Here is a 23956-nt window from a genome sequence, read left to right on the forward strand (position 1 = left end):
GTGGTTTGAAAGGACAGCAATGAATTAATAACTCCAGATAGTTTTACCTAAACATCTTGTTGTGTAATATTTACTTCATCATTCAGAGGCTACATCCAAGTAAACATTCTATGAAAACTTGACCTAAAAATACCATTTAATACCCCAAAGAAAGAAGAGGAATTCTATAACTATTCCAACTGCCTAAATCTTAAAGAGGCTGGAGGAGATTGTTCAGGGAAGTTGTTCTTTTCTTAAAACATTTTTAAATTTGTGTTTATTTCTGGAAAACAGCTATCTCCAAATACATCCTCATTTCTTGCATTCTTTTTTGGTTTTTGAGGTAGGCCACACTCCAACGTGGGGCTCAGCCTCACAGCCGTGAGATCAAGAGTCACATACTGTACCAACTGAGCCAGCAGGTGCACATTCCCCACGCCTATATTCTCATTTCAAACACAAAACCAGCTATTCTACAAGTGGGAAATATTATTTGATTAACCGAAAAAAGTAAACCCCAGATGAAGATGAGAAGCAGCTGTGGTTTGGTGGGGAAAAACACTAAACTCAGCATCATAAGGCCAGGGTGTGAGGCTCTCCCTGCCCTTGGTTTTTTGTTCTTGTTCTTGTTTTTGTTTTTTTTAGTGACCTTGAACAAGTCACTTAATCTCCCAGAGTTTCAATGTCCTCCTTTATGAAATGAAGACAGCTGTTCCCATGACACAGTTGAGACAACTCAACAGTTATATGGGAGTCTGCCGCATAGTGGCCACTCAAGAGAACTTGAGTGTCACTGGTAATGCACTTAGAACCCACGCAGGAGTCAGGGGTATCCAGGAGTCCCTGGAGAATTCTGCAGATTTCCCCTCTGTGCCCACACAGACAAAGGCTCCAGCAGAATCTGGTGCACAATAGACACTATGTTCTAATCCAAACACCAATTCTTGCCCATGGTGTAAAACTAATATTGTCAGCTACTTACCAGCACTCACTTTATGCCAAGTGTGTGTTCTCAAAAGTGTGGGCATATAATAACTCATCTAATCCTCCTAGTAATACTTGGAGGGAGCTAAAGCATATCACCACTTTACAGATGAGATAACTGAGATTTAAGGAGAGCCGGTGTTCAGACTGCGTGTTCTTAGCCGGCATGCTGTGTTGACTCTCTCGTGTCCAAGTGAAGCCTCTGACAGATTTAAAAGAGAAAACAATGCTGGGGGCGGGGGGGTGGATGTCCCATAAAGCGACACATTTGTTCAATGTTTCTGCATTGGCATTTTTCCCCACCTCCCATCAGCCAGCGATCCTCTTTATTTCAGCTTTGCATTAGCCATTCTAAACAGTTTTGAATTTGATGAATAACTTGGTTATCTGTTTCTATTGCTAAATGTCTATGGTATTTGTGCTTGGCACCAAATTGTTCATTAATCCAAATCCTCCAGCCTTCTGCTGGTTGAGAGAGACAGACTCACTGTCAGTTCAAACAGTTGCCATTTGGTGGATAAATGGTTCCAAGCTGGTTCTTCTCCCCAGTACTTACTGGAATGGGGAGAAGTAAACACTGGGTGGTCTGTTCTCCATTACAGGAACCTGGTGTGTCTTGGTATGGGTACCCAAAAGTTTCTTTAAAACAAGAAGGTACTGGGGCCCCTGGGTGGCTCAGTTGATTAAGCATCCAGCTCTTGGTTTCAGCCCAGGTCATATTCTCAGGGTCGTGGGACTGAATCCCATGTGCGGCTCTGCACTCAGCAGGGAGTCTGCTTGGGATTCTCTCCCTCTGCCCTTCCCCCCACTCTCTCTCTTTCTCTCAAATAAAATAAATGAAGAAGAAGAAGAAGAAGAAGAAGAAGAAGAAGAAGAAGAAGAAGAAGGAGGAGGAGGAGGAGGAGGAGGAGGAGGAGGAGGAGGAGGAGGAGAAAGGAAGGAAGGAAGGAAGGAAGAAAGAGAAAGAAGAAAAAGAAAGAAAGAAAGAAAGAAAGAAAGAAAGAAAGAAAGAAAGAAAGAAAGATTATTAAATGTTTTTAAGCCATGGTTTCAGGTGTACAGTGGTACTGCTGAGGATCCTTGCTGAAGAATTTCATGGTGACACTAAAACATGAAAGTGTCACTCTTCAAATAACATTTCCTACTAGCTCGGCCACATTTTTACCTGGAAAACCCAGAAATGTTCCAGATGAGGCCTCAGAATGGCTCCTTGGAGTCAGGTGTGGGCAAAGCCAGTTAGTGACAGAGCCAACAGGGGTTCCCGGGACCCCGGGGGCAGCTGGGCCATGATTCTGCCACGTGCAGAGCTGAGGGTCCAGAGACAGGACAGAGCATGCAGAGGTGAAGCCGCCCCAAAGCCTGGGCCGCTTGCTTTCTCCAGATCCACCGCAATGTCTCAGAAGTCTCAGTCTCCACACTGACAATTAAGCAATGCACAGATACTGTCATTTTCATACTGGCTTTGTAGGCAGAAGAATTTGTGAGTTGTAGACCAGGTGGTAAGTATGCTCCAGAGTCACAGTCATGAGGCTCACAAGAAAAGTGAGGGGACACTTTAATATATGAAACTTCCAACTATACGCTAGTCTGTAATCCCCAGAGGGAGAGACGCGAGAAGCCTCAAAAGAAAAAGTGTAGGCTGCCTCAAGAGTTTACTGAGAAACTCAGAAGTCAAGAAGGGAGGTGAGACAAGGTGGGAGGGGGTGCTCAGATCCAAACACCATGGAAATGCGCCCCCAGAAACTGTTAGCAGGTAAGCAGGAAGGAGGGCTCCAGCCCAGCCTCGGTAGGCAGGGATCACCAAGGGAGTCTAAGCAAGAGGATGAGCACAGGAGGGGAAGTAGGATTAGTAGAGGCAGAGGGAAGACCTGACATCTCTGTGCCTGGGAAGGAGTTGGTGAGCTCATCAGAGGTGGCGTGACCGCCAGGAGTCACCCGTACCCCACTCTGCCACCAAGCCGTCCAGGTGACCTCTGGCGGCTTACCGACCTTCTGTGGTGTAAGTGGGGCTGAACATAAGTGGTCTGACTTCAAAATGAGAGAGGATGGAATAAGCATCTTTCAAGAGGAATGGAAATCCAAGAAGAGGAAAGGATGAAATCTGTCCATATATCTGTAAATCCCTTTTGTGAGCTCAATTCTCTGACTGCTTAGCTCCCACCATGATGGAAGAGTTCACAGGAATATTAAACAGAGAGGAAAAGTAAAATAGGAAATGCCTACTGGGAGGTTGCTAATCATTTTGGGTGAAGTGATAGCTACGGAGGTAGATTGATTGCTTTTTTATATGTGACTATGTGCCCATGGAAATGTCTAGGGAGATGCACATGAAACTCTTGATAGTTATTACCTCCAGGGAGAGTCACCTAATTTCACTTGATGAGAAGCTGACTTTTTTTAACATGTGCATCTATTACTCTTTCCATTTTTAAGAAATAAATTTTATGCTGGACCGAAGGACATGGAAAGTGCAGAAAATTGTTACTCTGGCATTTCCTTTAAAAAAACAAACAAACCCTTTTATATCTTCCCAGCACAGTAAATGTTTCCATGCCCACCATCAGGGGTGTGTTTCCTAGAGGTTCTGTGGGGGGTACTTCATACCAATGTCCCAAGCCCAGCCAGTTCACCAGGCTCTGAGAGCCAACAGCCTCTGTTCCTGGAAGTGGACTCATGAGCAGGAGTGCTAACCCAGGCGGCAGTCTGATGTAGTATCCCGACAGGTGAAATTTTGATGGAAGGTGTTCCAGACAGTGTGAGGTTGACAGAATGTAGTTGTCACCAGTCTTCACCGTCAGTGGTCCCATTTGTCAAAGAAGTTACAGAGACCCCCCACCACACCCCAACTCTGAGACACTCATCAATTTTGTAGAGTTCCAGGTTGATTTACAGTAACAACGATGGAGAGTAAATGTAGGGTTCCCGAGACACCACACAAACACGCATCTCAGAGTACTGAGCATGTGGTGCGGAAGTCATTTGTCTCTATTGAGACAATAGACTCAATCTACATTGAGTCTCAATCTACAGCAGACATCTGACTGCTCCCCTGAGCTGCCAGGAGGTGGTGGGTGGTGGAGGGGGGGAGGACTGTCTGCTACTCATCTGAGAACCCCCAAAACCTCTGGAGCTGAGTGCTCCAGAACTCGGTGAGTGCTCGTTGAATGAGTAAAACAGAAATGCAGTAAATAAATGGAAAGAAATCTGTCTTCTGTGGGGCAAAACAATGGACTGATCTGATCACATACATTTAAAGCCATGTCAAGAGTAAATAAAATCAGCTAATGTGTCTTAAATCCATATGAAAGAATTCAAAGAAAAAGTGAGATAGTTCTTCAGTTTCTACAGAGAGCTAGGAATGCCAGGGAAATCTGTGTTTCAAAACATCATTAAAATATTGGAATAAAATCTCACGTTTCAATTACTAAGAATAAGCATCCATCACGGAATAGGGTGTACACAGAGACAAAGGAAACCTTTGGCAAGAGCTAAGAGAACAACATAGGCCAAAAGAGGAGCACGTTAAGGCTTTCTGAAATCTACAGGGAAGGGGTTCTTTGTGCCACACTAAGGACAAGACTCATAAATGCTCTGGAAGAAGAGAAGCAGGGAGAGGCCCTCTCCCTCAATCTCATGGAAACAAACAGCTCAAGAAAACTCTACGGACCCTACCCCCAGCCATCTGGAGGGAAGGGAGCAGGGGTAATTAGAGATGGCAGCCATGTCCTGGTGGCCAGAATGTGCACTGGCCTTCCACACCGGGCCTGCCACCCAAGGGTGTACACCCTGGGATCCTCTGCCCACAAAGGGAGCCCAGCCATCTAGGAAGGGTTACTCTTCACAGCCCCTCTGTGGAATAGATACTAAAAAGTAATATCATCAAGCACATTCTGAAGTCCCAATTAACTGGACATAGCACAACACACTTTCTGAAAGAGAACATGAAACCAGAGAAGTCTATTAGCATTCTTTGAGGAGGGAGAAACAGGCCTGGAGACGAGGGAGAAACCCAGGGCTGAATTATGTTTAGACTTTCAAAATTCCTCCTGACAAAGTCCCACCCCAAGGGTCATTTGCAACAGTGAGTCGCTCTAGAATGTGCGGGGGTAAATCGCCATGGATTGGAACTGTCCTTAGAGACAGGAAACAAAAGATAGCGTAAACAGGTACTTTTCTGGATGAAGAATTATAAACAGTGGGGATCCCCAAGGATCACTGGTACTCCCAAACTTAGTTTAAATGTCCGTAGATCATCTGAAGGAGAGAATGCTCAGATGCTTCCAGGCCTGCGGTTGAAATGAAGGGTCTGGAGACAGATGGCAGACCACTGGTGGATAACTGGCAGGATAAGCTGATGAGTTAGCAAGGAAGGGCACACTGAAGCTTTAGCGGGGACAAGTCTCCGTCAGTGCATTTCGGAGAACATCGTGCAACTAGTAACAGAATGGACTCTGTCCAGCGTGTTTACAGCCCGGGACAGGATCTTGGGGTCTTTGCAAAGTGTTTGTTTGCTAACAGCCGTGCACAACCAAGTGTTCGGAAAGTGCTAAAAAGCCTTCAGAAACTGCATTGGAAGCTAAGCCAAAAATAGGATTCTCCCTGGGATCCACCCAAACCTGGCGGTGTTATGACTTGCCCCTAGGAGAAAAACACCTTCATACCATAGAAGGGTAAGTAAAGTAATCAGCCAGGTACAAGAATTTTCCTGGGATGCTGGACTGCTTTGTTCTTTTTATTATTATTATTTTATTTAAATTCAGTTTGCCGACACATAGTAGAACACCCAGTGCTCATCCCATCACATGCCCTACTTAGTGCCTGTCATGCAGTTACCCCCATCCCCCGACCCCCCTCCCCTTCTGCAACCCTTTGGTTTTTTCCCAGAGTTAGGAGTCTCTCATGGTTTGTCTCCCTCTCTAATTTTTCCCCACCCAGCTTCCCCCCTTCCCTTATGGTCCCTTTCATTATTTCTTACATTCCACATATGAGTGAAACCATATGCTTTGTTCTTTAGAGTGGAAAGATGAAGCCAAAAAGATGATATGGTCAAAGTCTATAAAACCTTGCAAGTTACTATGATGAAGGGGCACCTGGGTGGCTCAGGTGGTTGAGCATCTGCCTTCAGCTCAGGTCATGAGCTCAGGGTCCTCGGATGGGGCTCCTGCATCGGCTCCCTGCTCAGCAGGGAGTGTTCTTCTCCTTCTCCCTCTGCCCCTCCCCTCCCCTCTGCTCATGCTTTCTCTCTCTCTCTCTCAAATAAAATCTATTTTTTTTAAAGTTAGTATGATGAGAAAAACAACTTTAGTTTTTCCAAGTTGCTGCCTGTGCATTTTACAGTGTGAGAACCCTGCTGGCACCCAGTGCCTGGACATTTAGATCAGGACTCAGGTTTAGGGTTCATTCTCTCCAGTAGCTCCTGCTTTTCTTTTCCCAGGATACCTTTTGAATTAACCCTTAGAGTTAAGCCCAAGAAAAGTTAGTGACCTCCACCCCCACTGCCTTACAAGTAGTAGGTGCTTGCTACCCCGCTCTCTGTCTCCTGCTCTTAATTGACCTGGGATCCTGGGATGGAGGGCTGCCCCTCACCTAGCTCACTTCATGCCCCCCAACCCCACTTTTTCTGAGATCTGTACGTAATTAGGCTTGTGACTCCAGTTCCCTTATGTAGGTTATCGAAACTGTGCCTTCAGTCAAAACCACCCTGTGGGTCTCGCTTGCCCAAAGTAGGAGCTTGGATGCTGAGGGAACCCCATGCTGACCCCTTGTAGGGGGCTTGTGCCCCCTCATCGCACAGGTCATAATCTGCATATTCCTAATGCAATACACCTGCTCCGGCTTCTCAACACAGTTACGGAGAGAGTGAACAAGGCCTGGTTCATCAAATCTGAGACAGCCAGACCCACGGGAGCCCCTGAAGTTTGAAAGAGGAATTTGAAACTAAGTTTTATTTCGATTAAGGAGGATTGGGTCCCACCCTCAGTTGCAAATTGAAGCAAGTAAGTTCCTCAAAACATGGTATATAAGCAAAAATTTGGGGGTTAAGGTGATGAGAGTAAGTGCAAGCAATTTTACCAGTAAATGACTGATGGCTTAGGAGCTGTTGGCAACATACCCCTGTACTCGTGAGGTTGGTAAAAGTATTTCTTGGGACCAGTGTTGGACCGTTAGCTCCCTCCTTGTCAGGAGTCTGGGCACACATGTGAGAGAATCCTAAATCAAGCCAGTTTCAACAGAATAAGGAACTTTGTTGGCTCCCACAGCTGGAATGGGTACTCACAGAGCTCGGAGGAGGTGCAGGGAGCCCTGAAAATCTCCACCAGTTCCAGACAAAGCTCACCAGATAAAATGCAATTTTAGTAAAACCAGTATGACCCTACCAACACAGCTTCCAGGTGCCAACACTCTCCCTCAGGTTGCTACCTGCAGACCTATCCTATGCAGGAACCAGAGACCAGGCCAGCCCCTCCCCCCCCCCCCCCCGCCCCCTGCAAGTCTCAGGACAGACTCTGATTGGTCCACTTGGGTCATGCACCAGTCACGGCTTTATCGGAAGTGCTTATTAAGTTATCTGTCTCACCTTGACTTTTAAGTCCAAGAGGATAAACTGACAGACTCAACCTGAGTCTTCACATGTACCCAGGATTGATGAAGCGTGGCAGGACTTCTAAACCTAGCAAATTCCTACCTGTTAGTCACCTGGGAGAGCTAATGAAAAATGCTGATGCCCAGGCCCTACCCAGGGATTCAGATTCGGCCACTCCGGAATGGGTCCTGGGCAGTATTCCTGCTAAACTTCCTCAGAATGATGTCCCCAAAGACTAAATCCCTCCTGTTCTTGAGATCTCTGGTTGGGCTCCCAGGTGCTAAGAATGGACACCCTAGCAGAGCACTGTTGGCCCTCCAAGCACTTTCCCAAACTCCTGCTCTGTCTTCCTGTGGCCTGATCTCCAACAGCCACCCTCCTGCTTTCCCAGCTCCACAGGCAGGCCACACCTTGGGATGTGTTATACTCACTGTGCCTTCTGCCTAGAATCCTTGCCCTGCTCCTCCTCCCCCCTCCCCTAGCTCTCACCCCCCCCCAACTCTTCCACACTGAGAACACTCCCCCTGCCCGTCCTGTGGGGAGTCTGGGCTGAAGGCCCCTGGCGCCTGTGTTCTCATGTCTCCACTGTCAGAGTCTGTGTTCTGCTTTATTGAAAGCGATGGTCACCTGTCTAGCCTTGACTTAAAGCCCAGTGCAGACTTGAATCACTGGAATGAGTGGCCCCGTACTGCACATCAGGCATGTGCTTGGTGTGCTCAGCTCTAGGCTTGTCAGCCAGTCATTGGGTGAATCCTTAACTTTACTCAGCCTCAGTTTCGCATCTGTAAAATGGGGATGATCGTAGAACCTACCTTAGCTTCAAGTTGTCTAAAAACATACTTAGCTAGCACTTGACATAATGTGAGAGCACATTGTAGTATTTGCCATTATTACAGTCACTCTTACTGAGAAATGCATCCTTCAAAAGATCCTCAAGAGACACCCTACCTTTTTGGAAAAGCCTTCCCTGACCTTCCTCTAATCTCTGCTTCTACTGGCAGTTCAAAGCTAGGAGCTGTCTTAGTTAGGTCTTTCGTCCTCCCAGAGACTACCATGCAATAGTCCTGATTATACATTTATTGACTGATGACTCAGGCCCTGGATTTGGGAGCACCCTGTTTGTACCCAGAGGCAAGGAAAGCTAGAGTCTCTGACACCCCTCACCCCCTGGGAGGACTTCAGCCTTATGTAGAACCTCGCCTTTCCGAAACCCCCTGCCCCTCTACCACACAGCCCCATTGCCTAAAGGGGGAGGGTCAGGGGGTAGGGGGAGGGGACCAAGGTTCAGTGCTGGGCCCAACAGCCAGGGTTGGGGGGAAGGGAGCAGGAGCCATGCGAGGGAAGATCTCTAACCTGAGGCTCAGAGTACAGCCTGGAGGAGAACCCATAAGGGTCATCCTCTATAACGCGAACTGTTTATATGAAGTCAGCTACACCTTGAGTTAAGTGAGTTTCTTTGGCGAATGGACTGCTGAGTTCCATAGCCCAGTGTTCCAAGATTTCTTATTGCAAAGACCTGTGGAGTTGGAATAAGCTGGTTGGTTTGGCCCATATAGACAGATTGCTCAAGGCCAACACAACCCCATACTGCTTTTTTGTGGGGGCTGGATTTCTCCTGATAGTCTAAACTACAGAAAGGCCAAATCTCCATTTTGATGGTGTCCAAATTCAGCCTCACACGTCTCTCCTCGTGAGAAAAAAAAAAGCCTTCTGTGTCCCTTTCTTAAATCATTTGCTTATGTCCTAAGAATTGGATCTCCTCACAAAATGGCACCCAATACTGTAGCAGGAACTCTGGGGAATTCCCATGGCCCAGTCAATGCCCCTCCCAAATTGTACTGTTGCAGTCTTGCAGTGACAATATTATCAGTCTGCCCTTCCAGATGAAGAAATTGAGGTACAGGGGCTCCAAGTCCTGCTTCCAGAGGTCCACCTCCGGCAAGGACTGCATGGCAAAGGCCTGCTTTCAGGTCTTCAGAAGCCTCCATGGCTTCCCCACTGGGCCGCATTCCCCACTGGAGATGCCACAGCAGTGTCTATGGTTGACTCATTGTTGGGGCTGCTGAGGATCCTGATGAATCCCCTCTCTCTCATTAGCAAGAAGCTTCAGAACTAACTATGAAGGGCACAGTCCAGCAAATGGTGTGAATTGACGGATGGACCTCAAAGGTACCACTGTGCAGACTGGCTCCGTGCCTGCCTCAGCCGGCCAGGGCTGTTCCGGAGAATAAACCCCTAGGTCTGGCCCAAGGATGGGGCCACGCTCCAGAGAAATACCAGTAGAGCCCTGGGCTAGCATTTTGCAAATCGGGGCTTAAAATGAACCCCAGTTTGGGGGAATGATAATTACAGCCCATTGCGCCCAGACCTAACTCTTTGGGGGAGATGTGGGGGTGCAACTTTACAGGCGAGCAGTTGCCTTCATGGCATCTTGCCCCAAGGAAACAACAGCTTCCTTTTGCCCCATGGCACAGCTGGCTGAAACAGTGAGCTCCCTTTCTCACCTGTTTTTTTGCAGAAGCCAGATTGAGAAGTACTAGTGCCTGGGTTGTGAATTCACGGGAACTGGGGCTTTCTTCCCCTTGCCCAAAGCTTGCGCCTCCAGAGCAACACTCCCTCCTGGCAGGCAGAGTCCTGAGTGCAGGCACAGCCTCGCAGCCTGTGTGGCCTTTCGGCAAGTGAGGACTGCGATAGTGCTTAAGAGAAACATCAAAATTGGATAAAAATTCAGGTTTTTTTTCCAAAGAACCAGATGAGTCGGCTTGGAGGAGAGGTGAGGGGGGGCCAAGGGAGGAATTGGTTCGACTCAAAACACTTGCTCTGGCCTATTTGTGTTCCATCCAAAAGATGTTTCTTGGGGAAAGTTGCCAGTCTCTTAAATATCCCAACAGCGGCAGAAGAGCCCCAGGTCCTAGGCAACCTTGGGGAGGAGACATTTTTCTCCTGGAAAAATAAGCGACCAAGTTAGGGGAAGTCACCACCCTGATGCCCTCCCAAGAGCGGCCTTGGTGGCCCTACCGTGGCAGCCCCAGGAGGCCGGCCCCGGCGCACCGAAGAGACGGCTGCGTCCACACCTCCTCCGGGGTGGCAGCCGTCCTGCCGCCTCCGTCAGGCTCACAGGCCGCCAACTCGGGAGTGCAGCCCGGGCAAGTACTGGGGAAGCAGCGAGGCGCTTGAAGGGGGTGCGGGAGGCTCGGAGCCCAGGCCGGGTGGGTGGCCTGGGGTGTCGGGGGAGGGAGCCGCGAGGTGCCTTGGCTGCTGCGATCCAGCGGGCCACCCCGACACCCCCGGGCATCTCCGAAGCGGCTTTTCCAGCCTCCTGCCTGGGGACACGTCTGAGCCAGGGAAGTGAACCCGGGGGCGGGGGTGGCGGCTTCGGGACGGCAGTCGGAGTGGAAAGGGGTCCCGGGGCCGGTCTCCGAGCGCAGTTTCTACTCGGGTTGGATGTTTACAGGTCGGATTCTGGGGGCCTCTGCAGGCCGTCCGGGGGGGGGGGCGGGGCGCTGGGCCCCCTCCGCCTGGGCCGCCGCGGGGACCGGGGAGCCGGGGCGCGCCCTGCGCCCCTCCCCGGGCCCGGGCTCCCGAGTCCCCCGAGGCCCGCGTCGGAACCCCGCCGCCTCGGTCCCCGCCCAGCTGGGCCCCCCCACCCCCCGCGGGCCGCGCTGAAACCCGAGTGCGAGGGGGCGGGCCGCGCAGACATTGGAGGGGCCCCGGGAGGGAGGGGCGCGCGGGGAGGGGCGCGGGAGGGGGGGCGCGCCGGGCGCCCGCGGCCGAGGGGGACCGAGCCTCCCGGCTCGCTGCTCCCGCCGGCGGAGCGAGGCTGCCCTTCCTCCGCAGCGAGATTTATTTTCCTCTTCTTTTCTTCTAAACTCTTCTTCCAGGGAGAGGCTAGTGGTCACAGGCCGAGCTGGATGGATGGGTATGGGGAGAGGGGCAGGACGTTCAGCCCTGGGATTCTGGCCGACCCTCGCCTTCCTTCTCTGCAGCCTCCCGGCAGGTAAGGCGCTGCCCGCGGCCCGGCCGCAGTCCCCGGGCCCGCGCGCGTCCACCTGGAGTCCGCCCGAGCCCCGGGCCCCCGCCGCCCACGCCCACGCCCACCGGTCTTTGTTTCTCCCGCGCCCCGCGGACGGCGCGGTGGATGCCCGCGGGGACCCGGGGAGGGGGGCGGGGGGCGGGGGGCGAGGGGCAGGCCCCCGCCCGGGCGGCTCCGGGAGGGAGCCGAGGCGGGGGGCGGGGGGCGTCGCGGGGGCCGGGCGCGCCTCCCTCCTTCCCAGGAAGGGGGTCCTGGGGACGCGCCCCTTAGGGGCCCCGAGGGAGGGGGGCTCGCGGCGGGGGGCACTTTCCCGGGCTACTCGCCCAGGGGCGTGCGGCCCTGCGGGTGCCCGGGGGTGGAGCCGCCCCCCGCCCCCGCCCCCGCCCCCGCCCCCGCGGGGAAGCCCACGCACGCGGCTCACGCGAGCTCGGGTGCCTGTTTGATAACATTCCGCGTCGCCCCCTGTTTGTTTTTATTGTGTCAGAAAGGGAGAGAATTTCAGAATTAAAGCTGAAAAAGCCATCTGTTTCCAATGAATCCCCCATAGTTTTTCACAATGTTTTTGGCAGATCGCTGCTTTCAAATTCCTCCGAGCCCGGACCTCTTGTTTTTGTTGGGGGAAGGGAAACCAGCTCCACAGAGAAGCATTTGTTCCTTCCCAAACGCTCCAGTTTCTTTACTTTCCCCCCCCTCCCTTTCGGGGGGAGGGGGGAGGCACGAAACTTAAATCCCCGGTCTGTTTTCTTTATAATGTTTCATAAAACTTTATTTTATTTTGGCCATATGCTGCTCACAGCCTGGAAAGGCCAGTTAAACCCTTTATACCCATTTTACTCCTGCTACGAGTACAAATAAACCCAGTGTCACGGGCCGAATGGTCCCCGGTGCGAGGCGGGACCCGGGCCGGCCCGTGGGCTGCGGGGCGCCGAGGTGCCTCTGCAGAAGCGCGAGCTCCGGGGCTGCGCGGCGGCGGGACGCGAATCCGCGGCCCCGCGCACGCCGGCCCTCGGCCGGGAAGGAGCTGGGTCCGACCGGGAGGGGGTTGTTTTGTTTTGCTTCGCAGCCAACTGGGTTTCAGGGACTGGCGGAACCGGGCAGCCCGGGGCTGGGCCTGGCCGCGAGCTGGGGCTGCGGGCGCGCGGACCGTGCCGGCAGCGGCGGGCGGCCAGGGATCAGTTTCCCTTCTCGCCCCAGCCCCGCTCCCTGGGCAGCTGCGCGCCCTCGGGGCGTCCCGGAGAGCCGCAACCTGCTCCCGGCTCCGGATTCCGTCGGGGAGGCCCCGGCCGAGGACCAGCCGGGGGTGTCAGCGACCCACCGAGCCCTCGGAGCCCCGTGCGCCCCGCGCGCCCCCGGCCTGTAATATGAACACCCCTGAGCAGTGAGCCCCGCTGCAGGGTGGCCTACGCCTCCCACCACACACACACACACACACACACCTTTTAAAAGGCAGTTTCCTCATCTACGGAACGAACGGTCCGCCCGAAAGGCTGATTTGATTCTCTTCCCAAAACTCAAAAAAAATAAAATGAAAACGTAAAAGACAGCCTTCCTTAAAAGGAAATCCACCTTTTGGTGAAGCAGGACTTTGCTCTGCGTGTGCATCTCGGTTCGGTCTAGATAAAGATCCGGCCCATTGGAAGTTTTATCAGATGGGTTGATAAATAGCTTTTGTCCCTTGGCTGCCTTGGGGGATGTGATCTCAGCTCTGAGCTGAAATTGAGAAGGGGGGCTTAGAGGCCCTTAAAACAACACCTTCCCGCTCTTAAAGGGGCAGCACTTGTTAACTTCTTGAATTGGGGAGAGGAAAAGGAGGGCTGGCAGAGGGGCGGCTGCCAGCCCCTGGGGTGGTGGTGTTTTCTTTGTTGCTCATTTCATGTCTCCATCTGAAGAACTTTATTTTAAAGTATTCCCCCCGCTGCCCCAGGAAAGCTGGTGGGTTATATAATTCACAGGGCGAATTCCATCACTTTTGTTTCCTAGAAGCCCATTTTGTTTTTTGGCTTCAAGGCTGGTAACTAAAACCTGGCAGAGGGAATGGATAGCCGCCGGACTGTCATGCCAACTGGCTCGGGTTTCTTCTAGTATGAGGCCTTGACAGCTGCATTTAGTCAAAATTGCCCACCTTACTGAAAACTGAGCTTCCAGTCTCCCCAAACGAAATACCTCCAAAAGGGAGGAGCTCCAAAACCTTGCGTGCTCAAGAGATCAGGGTCAAAAGACAGTTTCTTAAGGAAGAGATGAAATGGGTTGTCTTCTTGCCACATAGAGATGGACTGTTCTCTTCTTAGACCCCAATGGCAGGAAAGCGGCAGGGCTGATGGAGAGTGGGGAGCGCCAGGTGGGTGTTGGAGAAAACGCAGAGCATTGGCCAAATGCAAGCCGTGGAGACCCCCAGGAGCCCTGCGAGGCCTCAGCCTCTCCCACTGAAGACAAGTGGAATCTGGCTAGAGCAGCCCAGTGAAAGAATAGGTTTGTTCAGCGCTAGTTAACTTGAGTGGCTGCCAGGAGTAAACCCATAGGAGTGCAAATTAAGTTGGACATGGTGATGTGAAGAAAGATGCCTTAACCTCTGTAGACTGAGAGGGTTTGTGTTTTTGGAGAGTGTTTACATGTACTCACTCAGTGCATATGGCACCCTGGCACACCTACTGTGTTCCTGACTCAGTGATGGGCATTCGGGGCCTTCCTCCCAGCTCGGCCAGCAGATCCCCAGCCTCTAAATGGGAAACGGCTCTGCAGTGTTCCCCAGACCGCAAGGGTGTGTGCTTGGACGATGCTGTGCCCACAGTGGATGTGGATGGACCAGTAGCCACGTCTAGCTGGTTTTGGGGGGTTGGGGAGGAGGCCTAAAAAGACTTCTTAGAGGAGTCTTCCACAAATAACATCTTGTTCAAAATACAATTAATAGGTACTTCTTCAACTTTGAAAGCATTGTGACTTAATAATAACAGATTGCTAAGAGAAACCCATCAAAGGGTTGTAGATACGTTGGCATGCCTCCCGTTAACATCATATGGATGCTGTGTTCTAGCAGTGGTTCTTAAAGTGTGGCCCCTGGACCCGCAGCGTCAGCCTCCCCTGGGAGCTGGCTAAACATGCGTTCTGGGCTGAGGCCAGACCTACTGAAGCCTGTGCTCTGGGGTGGGACCTGCAGTCCCTACTCCACGAGGCCCTCTAGGGGGTTCTGATGCATGCTTAGGTGGGAGGACCATTACTGCCTGTCTTTCCCCCCCCCCCCCCACTCCTTTCTTTTGCTTTAACTTTGAAACTGCGCCTGTTACAGGAATGTTAGCCCTCAGGAGAGATGCTAAGGCTCGGGGAGACCAAGGCTCTCTGTGGTGTCCAAGCGCATCTGGGTCATTGCAGAGATGAGAAAAAGCTGGTATTTAGAAATGTGCAAGCCAGTTGGTTTGCTCACATTTTTGTCCTCCCCGTGGCACTCGGTGTCCTAAAGGGAGAGAATGAAGTGATGTCTGGTTGCAAGAGCCAGGTGACAGCAGAGCCAGCTAGCATGTGGGTCTGCACGTGACACACCAAGGGGTCTGCAGGGCAGGGCCTTAGCTCCCAGGGAGGGCAACGCATAAAGTCCTATGGACGGCTTGCCCCTTAGCCCGTGAGCGGAGAATAAGGAGAGGATCTCTGGTCTTGTGGGTGAAGAAGGGAAACCTGTGTGTAAGGTTTAAGCAATTGCTAGCAGTCACCCCAGAGCTCAAAGAAGAAGTGGAGACAGGTGATCCATGGGCTCAGATGAGGATGCTCCGTGAGATGGGGAAGACGAGGGGTGGTCCCAGGACCCTTTGGAGGTAAGAGGATGGGGTGGGGGCCAGTTTATATAATGGGGGTCATTCAGTTCCTACGAAAACTCTCTTCAGTGAAATATGCAAGGCCCTGCACAGAACTGGGCAGAGAACCCCAACTTTATGTTTTCATTGAGTGGTTAGCTACTTTGCCGTTTTCCTGCTTGGCCGAATTCAACCTGCGGAAAACTGAAAGCACTGTTTCTTCTAGGGTGACCAATTCATCCTAGCATACCCCCAACTTTCCTAGTTTTAAAGCTGGAAAGTCTGGTGTCCTTGGAAACCCTCTCAGTCCTGGGCACACCAAGGTTGTTGCTCACCTTAGATTCTCCCCATCCTGGCCCCAGGACTAGGGGCCTGGTTTGAGTCTGTTAGGGACTGCCCAGAACCGTGAAGCCCTGAGCATGAGGCAGGTCTGTCCATTCAAGCCAGCTGCTGGGGCTGGGCTTCTTTCTTACACCCCTTCCTGTCTGTTCCCATTGTCTCCTGGCTACAAACAGTTGACCAGCCCTGGGACCTGCCTCTCAGTCCCCCAACCCCCGTGCACACCTCCAAATGAATTGCCCTAAAAGTCCTGCTCAGGAACCTGTGCCTCCTCATAGTCCTCTTTGGAGCATCCAAAAGGGGAGGACCCTCTGACTTCTGCCCCCCACCCACTTTCCCCAGGCTTCTGGCACATGCCCAGGCTCCAAGTCACTGCTGCCCCACCCCCAACTCTGCCACCACCCCACCACACCTTCCCTGTGGGCCACCTCCAGGCCTTCCTTGCTCGTGCCACTCCCTGGTTTGGAATGGGAATGCCCGCTTGATCAAAGCCTAGGTTCAGAGCCATTTGTGGGGGTCCAGTTCCATCTCTCCAATGACCTAGACACCTGTTCCCTTGGCTGCAGACACCTCTGCTTCCTCCCAGGTTCATTATTTTGTGGGTCTTGGGTTTTTGTCTTCTCCTCAATCACTAGTTCTGCTTATAAGGAAAGAGCCCATTTTCTGTTTCTTCATACCGTTCTCCTTGCTACACACCCTGAACACACCTGGCACAATCTGGAAATTGTAGGGCCCTTGGGCTTTTTGCATTTCTGTTTTGTTTTTTCTCAAGAGACAGGAGACCAAGGGGGTGGGGGGTTTCCCCAGTTGCCCCAATCTTTTTCTAAACTTGCTTTTGGTTATAAAAGCAATACTCATTTTTTAAATCTAAAACCCAAAAAGGATAAATAAGTAAATGAAAATAACTCAAATTCCCACCTCCCGCAGACAGCCATCACTACCTAATATTATGCACATCCTTTGAGACATAATACCTTATATTGTTCTCTCCAAAGTCTGATCATTTGAAGGGGAACAATAATTTTGAAAGCTCTTTTCATTTATTGAGCAGACACAGTATACCAGGCGCTCTGCCAAATGCTTTAAATTCAACACCTCATGAGATCACCACACCTTCTTCACGAACATCATCACTCCCACTGCCCTGAAGAGGAGACAGAGGGTCAGAGAGGTTGCCTGATGTTACAAAGCTAAGTAGTTACAGAGCCAGGGGGAGAACACAGGACCACCCCCTTTCCCATACACCGGATTTTGAGTAAACATGCTCATTAAGTTTGCTTTGTGGCATATGAGAGTTTGTGCTATGTGGCATATAAGGCTTTAAAGTGGGGAAAAAATTAAAAACAAGGAACAAAATTTGGAGAGATAGGAGATAGCAGAATGAAGAGTGACCACATTTTCTGCAGACCGAGCATGTTTGCCCCCATCCCAAAGGCCCTCTCTGCTCCCTATCCCTCCCTGGCTGAGCATTTCAAAGAAGAAGATGCCACCCAGCCATAGGTCAGGAAAACAAGTTGGCAGGGCTGTCATGGTGCAAATTTTCCCAAGTCAGATTTATGTCTTTTGGGTTTTGCTTATTTATTCATTTCATGCACCATTTCACCCAAGCAGTCGGAATACCGAGACGCCTATTAAAGTGATCCGTCTGCACCCAGGTCCTTGCAGAAAGGAGCCCATTATAGCTCCCCATGCTAAGGAATGTCCCATGAACACAGGCTCACACATGTGTGCGCCAGCCGGGCGTGTGCCCAGCTGGCGTGCGTTTGCCCTCCCACTGCATGAGGCAGGCGGCGAGGGGGGCCGGGCTGCGGATGGCGGTGAGGGAGAAAAAGCCACTTCAAATGAACTTGGACCTGGAGCGGCTGAGCAGATGAGCCCAGGGTTGCTGGAGGCAGAGCCAGGATGGAAAATTATCATTTCTAGAGCCAAGCCCTAGACTCAGGAAAAGGGGTTATGCCTCAAAGCACGGAGAACAAATTGCTCACCTGAAAGCTTCGTTTATATCAGAAAAGTGATGCCTTTGCCCATTACCACCCTCCTCGTGGACCTTGTGGAATCCGGGGTAGCTTAGTTCTGTACCCTAAGGCAAGATGCTCTTGGTATGGAATCTTGCTCCAGGCTCAGCCCTCGGCCGCATGGGTCCCTCTTCACCCACCTGACTGCCAGGCCTGCTAGGGGCCTGGGGCCTGAGGTGAACACAGGTGCCTTGTCAATGTCCTGTTTGCCACTGATTTGGCTCCGCATGGCTCCAGTGTGAGGGAGGGGGGGTGTCCAGTTTGGCAAGCCAAGGTGTGCCCTGTTTCTTGGCATTCGGCAGGGTTTCTTGCAGCAACTTGGCATGTGTGACCAGGGCAGAGCAGCCCTGGCTGGGTGTGACGAGGGGGGCAGCGCCTCCTGCCTCAGTTCAGTGGGTGGCATCCGGCCACCTCTTTCCTCACTGGACAGTGAGTTCACCCCCCAGCTCCCCAGCCTACCCACCTCCCCTTCCTCGATCAGCTGAGAGCGTCTCTGTAACTTTCTCTTGCCCGGCTCTTTGTCCTGGAGGCCACCTCCTGGAGGAAGCTCCCAGAAAGGTCCCTGTGCCTTCAAGGGAGAGGCAGGCTAGGTGGGTTCCCTGGGAATTGATCTTGGGCTGCAAGGGCAGGAGTGCTTTTTAGGAAAGGTAATCACCTCTGGCCTCTTGCAGGTTAGGTAAGGTAGAGTCGGCTGCACCTGACCGAATATCCAGTCTCCCACCTGGGTGTGTTCCTACAGGCATCTGATGTCAAACACCTGGATGTTGACGCCAGGGTGATCTAGTGCAGTTCCTGCAGGACAGGCACAAACAGGCAGTTTCCGGGCAACTCCTAACTCAAGGAGACTCCGGGACCCTGCCCAGGCCAGGGTTTGCCACATACTGGCACCAGATCCATTGGCTGCCCTGTCCTTGATTCCGTGCTAGGGGACGGAGGAGGGTGGGGAGTGGCCTGCTGTTCCTGCTGCTGCAGGGACTGGCTGACCCTCCGGCTTGGTGCTGCCTTCCCTACCTCCTTCAGAAGCCCCCCAATAGAGTTTTATGATGACAGGGGAGCCCCAGTGCCCCTGCTGCCCAGAGTGGGTGCAGGACGGGAACAGGAGGTCTCAGGGCTTCAGTGGATGGATGCCTTTCCACAGAGGCCGGGTAGTGACTGCTCTTTTAAGCCATTCTGCGTGTGCTCTCACTGCTTCCACCCGGACGAAAGCCACCGCCTCCTAAAAATAGGATTCTGCTCCTGCCATGCACTTACTGAAAAATTTTCCGGGGGCTCCCCATGATCAGCCACGTAGTCTGAAATCCTTAGGCTGGCACGGCAAGGTCCAGGCAAGAGAGCAAAACTGGCTGGGGTATTTCCACAAAGGGACTTTAATACAGGGGATTGTTGGGCGCTTTGGGGAGCACCGAAAAGTCCACAGGGGACGACAGAGGTACATAAACTGCAGGAAGCCCATTCCACCCTTGGGGCTTGGGGGACAGGGAAGAGGAGCTGGGGGGCAGGCAGGTGTCCCAGGAGGGTAACTTGGGCACCGTGATAGAAACAGCCTGGGGCCAGCGCCCCCTTGTGGAGGAATCTAACAGAACTGGGGGACCAGAGGAGAGCCCCCAGGCCCCCCAATCACGCAGCATAGGAAAGCACTTGGGCGCTTTGGACGCTTGCTACCTGCAACCAACCAGCATGTCAGCTCCAGCCAACCTTCCGGTGTGCACCTGCCAAATCGCACTTGCCCTCTGAGACCTGGCAGAAACGCTACGTCCCAAATCCCTTCTCTTGCCTCCATGCTTCTTTTTATAAAAGATTTTATTTATTCATTCATGAGAGACACAGAAAGAGGCGAAGACTTAGATGGGGTGAAGTAGGCTCGCCGCAGGGAGCCTGATGCAGGACTCGATCCCAGGACCCCAGGATCACGACCTGAGCCAAAGGCAGATGCTCCACCACTGAGCCACCCAGGCGTGCCTCCATGCTTCAATCTCTCTTGGGACTGGGATTCCAATGAAACATGTTTGTTCTGCCTTCCAGAAGTCTGGTAGGTGACTCCACCTGAGCAGAGAAACCCACGGAGGCTGGTGGCAGAAGCAGAATGATTCCAGAACTTTCAGCAAGGAAATGATTTCAGGCAGTTACCCTGGTAGCCCCAGAGCTGGACCAAACCGACGCAGCCACGGGGCTTGGATTCAAAACGAGCCTTTACCCCTTTAAGAGAAGGCAGGTTTTCCCCTGTCCCGGCTCACCCCACCCCTCCCACACAGCCACTGAAACCCGATCTAATCCCTTTGCACGCGGGTAATTTATTGGTCTATTGGGCTTTTCTTGGTGGCAAATTGCATTGTCTTTATTCCTGGGCTCTGACTGTGGAGCAGCTCGCCGCATTCCTGAGACTCATTTCTCAGGGCGATCCTTCACACCCCCTCTGCGCGATGTGAAATAAGTTTTATTGGGCTTCTTTGTTATGCAAACAGGGCGGTAATAATCAGGCTATTATTCCGAAAGATTGGGCTTGATTAACAGTTCAAAGGAGGTCCCTGAAAGCAGCTAACGCCGCGCTGGTGCATAAATATTTTCCTCCTGCCCGGGTGGGTACGGCTGATGCTGCGAGCTCCCTGCCCCCGTCTGGCTGTTTCCAAGAGGCACTGGGTTGCTATTGAAAGGAATTAAGTCAGGCGGGTTGTGAGGCTGTGATTTCTCTCGCGGGCACGTCTCAGCCCACAAAGGAGGCACTGCGAGCCCACCTCCCCCCAAAAGTGCAATGTTGCATATGTGGGGGGCTGGGGCACCCAAAAGTCCCCAGAGACCTAGCAGAGCACTGGTTGGGGGGGCTTTAAAAAGGCATCAAATCTGCTAAGATGCTTTGAGCGTGGGGTGTGCAAGATGAAGGGCCCCAGCCCTGGGGATTTGCAGGCAGGAGGTGACCCCTCCGCTGGGGCGTCAATGGAGGTCACAGACCTTTCAGGGAGGCCCACGGCAGCCAGAGGGAGAAGCTGAGGAAGGGGATCCACGGGAGCCGAGGGGTCATCTTTAGTATTTGCAGGGTGGTCACCTGTGAGCTCTTTCTATGTGGCTCTAGAGAAGAGCCGATACCCCTGGGATATACCTGGAGCAGCAAGGGCCAGCCCTGTCTTGGCAGACTTCTGGTGGTGGTGGAGGCCGGATGCCCCCCAGTCCGGGATGTTATAGGGAGGTTTTCTGCCTTAGAGGGTAGCTGGAGGCGGAAACTGGTGACCAGTGACCCTTGGCGTCCCTCAGATCCCAAGTTCTAAAACTTGGGCGTGTCTTGAGAAGCCAAGATAGTTTGGTCACAAAGTGATTGTTAGATAAAGTGATCTTGATTAAGGAGATTGCACACAGAGGCCAAGAGTTCCAGCCCCAGTTGCAGGAGTCAGGAGCAGATGGGTCCAATGTTTCCTGGGGTACCCCCACCTGAGCACCGAGGGCCCACCCCACCACCTAGGCATTGCCTGTGTCCCACCTTTAAAGCCATCACCTACTTCATGGGTCATTTCGGTGACAGGGGCTTTCTGTCATGAGTCCCAGCTAGTCACCATCTTCGCTTCTGGATTCCCCTCTGTTTGTCCCCTGCTAGCTAATCCTGAAGTTCTAAGTCTCAGAGGCCTGGGTCAAAACCAGACATAAATCATGTGCTTCTAAGAAACATAGTTCTGTGAGGCACCTTTGCATTTCCCTGGATGTCTGAGGTGGGGCCCCAGGTACTGAGGCTTTCTTTAACAGAGGCTCAGAGCCACCCTGCCCAAGGACACAGTGGCTAGGATGGAAATGGAGCTCAGGAGAACTTACTTCCAACAGGTTCCTGATCCCCTGGCTCTGGGCATATCAGCCAAAGAGCCGGAAGGGGCCACTTTGCCATCTGCAGGAACGAGGCAGGGAGGGGGCAGCTGTGCCCTTCTGTCACCCGGAAAGCACCAAGGGCGGCTCCCCCTGCATAAGTTGCAGTAAGATTTGTTTCATACTCTTACCCCTTCCCTCTCCTTGCTTCCTCCCTTGGACGTTCACATCAGAAAAAGTCCACGGTTTCCTGCCTGGAATTAAAGTCTCGTGCTTTGCTTTTTTTTTTTTTTTTTTTTTTTTCTTTTTTTTTTTTTAAGATACGGTACATAAAAATCAGCCCCTCTGTGGTTTCTTTGGCAGGTGACACCACAGCCAAGAGCCTTTCCTTTTGATGTTGGGCCAGGTTACATTCAGGTTCCTGACCTGGGGTGGCCTCCAGCCCATGATTTAGTGGAGTAGACATGGGGCGGCAGGATGACTCCAGCAGGGGGGGATCATGGGCCTCTTGGCTCTCCAGCCGTGGGGACTCTCCAGCTCTGGCATGCCCGAAGCCCTTCCTTGTGACCCCCAGGAAATGACAGCTCATGCGTGACCACTTTAGGCAGACAGGCCCAGGAGGTGGTGGGTTTTCCCCTCTCCCGGCTTTCTCTCCAGACTGCCTGGAGAGAAGACAAGGGGGGACAGGAGCCCTCAATTCTGGTCCCAGCCAGTCACTGGCCTCCACCCCCCATGTACCCTGAGATCTGGCTCATCCATCTGTGGTGGGAGGGCTTGGAGGGGAACCTTAAACTATCAGAGGATATGAAAGACTCCGGCTCCCTCAGGGGTTTGGGGCAAATCAGGGAGGGGTCATTTTGCAGCAGGACTTGGCCCTGGTGGCTCCATGCAGGCCTTTCTGTAGAGAAGGGCTCATGGTCCATTTAGAGGATGGCCACTGCCCTGAGAAGAGAGGGGTGGTGATGGCCCCATGTCAGGACCTGGCATGGCCAGAGAAAACACATCTTGCTTTTGGGAATTTCAGGGCCTGGATCATCCCCAGCTGGTCCCAAGAAAGGTATGATACACGCACTTTGAAAGGCATAGAAAGAGCCTCAAAGCCTTGTTGGCTGTGGGAGCCAGACGTGTGTGCCCCTATCAAATGAAGACAAAAATTCTTGCCCACCCATTCAGAGTAGCAGTGAGGATTTAGCATTCAAGTAGTTTGCAGTCCACACAGGAAGTCCAAACGGAAGTAGGAGGTGAACGAGGACGGGTAAGCAGCCTGGAGCCCGAGAGCTGTAGTTTGCCTCCCTCCTCCATCAGAGCACATGGGGGGAGGGGCCTATGTAAGCCCAGTAGGCCTCAGTTTGCCTGTCTGTTGAATGGGGGTAACAGATAGTCCCAGGGCTGTCATAGGGTTAATGGGGATACCCGTACAATGTGTTGCACATAGTAAATGCTCTGCACACGTTAGCTGATAGGTACAGCTTAGTCTCTCCCAGGAATCACTATTTAAGCAAACCTCGATAACACAAAATGGGTTTCCACTGAGCTTCCTTCCAATGTTCTCAGGGTTTTTTTTTTTTTTAAGATTTTGCTTACTTATTCATGAGAAACACAGAGAGAGGGGCAGAGACATAGACAGAAGGAGAAGCAGGCTTTCTGCGGGGAGCCCGATGCGGGACTCGATCCCAGGATCCTGGGATTACGACCTGAGCCAAAGGCAGACGCTCAACTACTGAGCCACCCAGGTGCCTCTGTTCTCAGGGTTTGCTTGCATCGCCTCTGCTGGTCCCTGAAGTACTGATGAAGGTACTGATGAAGGTACTGATGTGTCTCCGTGGCACAGAGAGCAACCCTGAGCTCACAGGGGTCAGTGGATTTGCCCCGTAGCCACACAGCTACTGAGCGCCAGGGCTGGAATTGGACCTCAGTCATCCACCCCCAGAGCACATACCGTTAAACCCTCCCTGTCAGCACTGCCTCCTAAAGTGAGGTCCCCCAGTTCCCGAGAATCTCCAGCGTGCCATTGCCCGGTGACACAAAACCTGGCGCCAGCTGCCTTGTTGACACTGAATTCACCCGGTGTTCTCTCTGGGTGGGGAAATTGCAAATGCTCTCATTTTTCTTTATAGCATGGAACCCAAGCTCTGTTCCTTTATTCGTTAGTAAGAGCAAAGGCGACCTTGTTGAAATTGTGCTTTAGTACCCAAAGTTTCTGATTCTACCATCTTCCCGGAAATGTAGATGGAAGAGGCCTGTGAGGGTGCCTGGGAAAGTAGGGAGGAAGGGGTGGCCAGAGGGAGAGACTGGGTCACACGGGCCGGCGTGTTGGAGGGGCACCAAGTAGGAGATCAGAGCTGGGTTCACCACCTCCTTGATGCCCTCTCCCCACTCAAGAGCCCTGACAGTCGTCCCAGCCCGAGCCACCCCTCCGTGACCACAGGTCCTTTTAGGGAGAAGGCACAATGAAACA

General features: G+C 52.4%; 1 protein-coding gene across 4 annotated transcripts in view; it reads left to right on the forward strand.

The window, feature by feature from the left end:
- Nucleotides 1-23956, forward strand: part of RGMA (repulsive guidance molecule BMP co-receptor a) — a 44573-nt gene that overhangs the window by 6149 nt on the left and 14468 nt on the right. For 3 of the 4 annotated variants that reach the window (XM_072737207.1, XM_072737208.1, XM_072737209.1), the window contains one exon: nucleotides 11428-11543. In XM_072737207.1, coding sequence (XP_072593308.1) covers nucleotides 11428-11543 — 116 coding nt within the window. Of the gene's footprint in view, nucleotides 1-10907; nucleotides 11001-11427; nucleotides 11544-23956 lie in introns of those variants that run through there. The other variant, XM_072737210.1, reaches the window with a different exon arrangement.

The sequence above is a fragment of the Vulpes vulpes genome, chromosome 14, assembly GCF_048418805.1.
Source record: "Vulpes vulpes isolate BD-2025 chromosome 14, VulVul3, whole genome shotgun sequence".
Taxonomy (NCBI): domain Eukaryota; kingdom Metazoa; phylum Chordata; class Mammalia; order Carnivora; family Canidae; genus Vulpes; species Vulpes vulpes.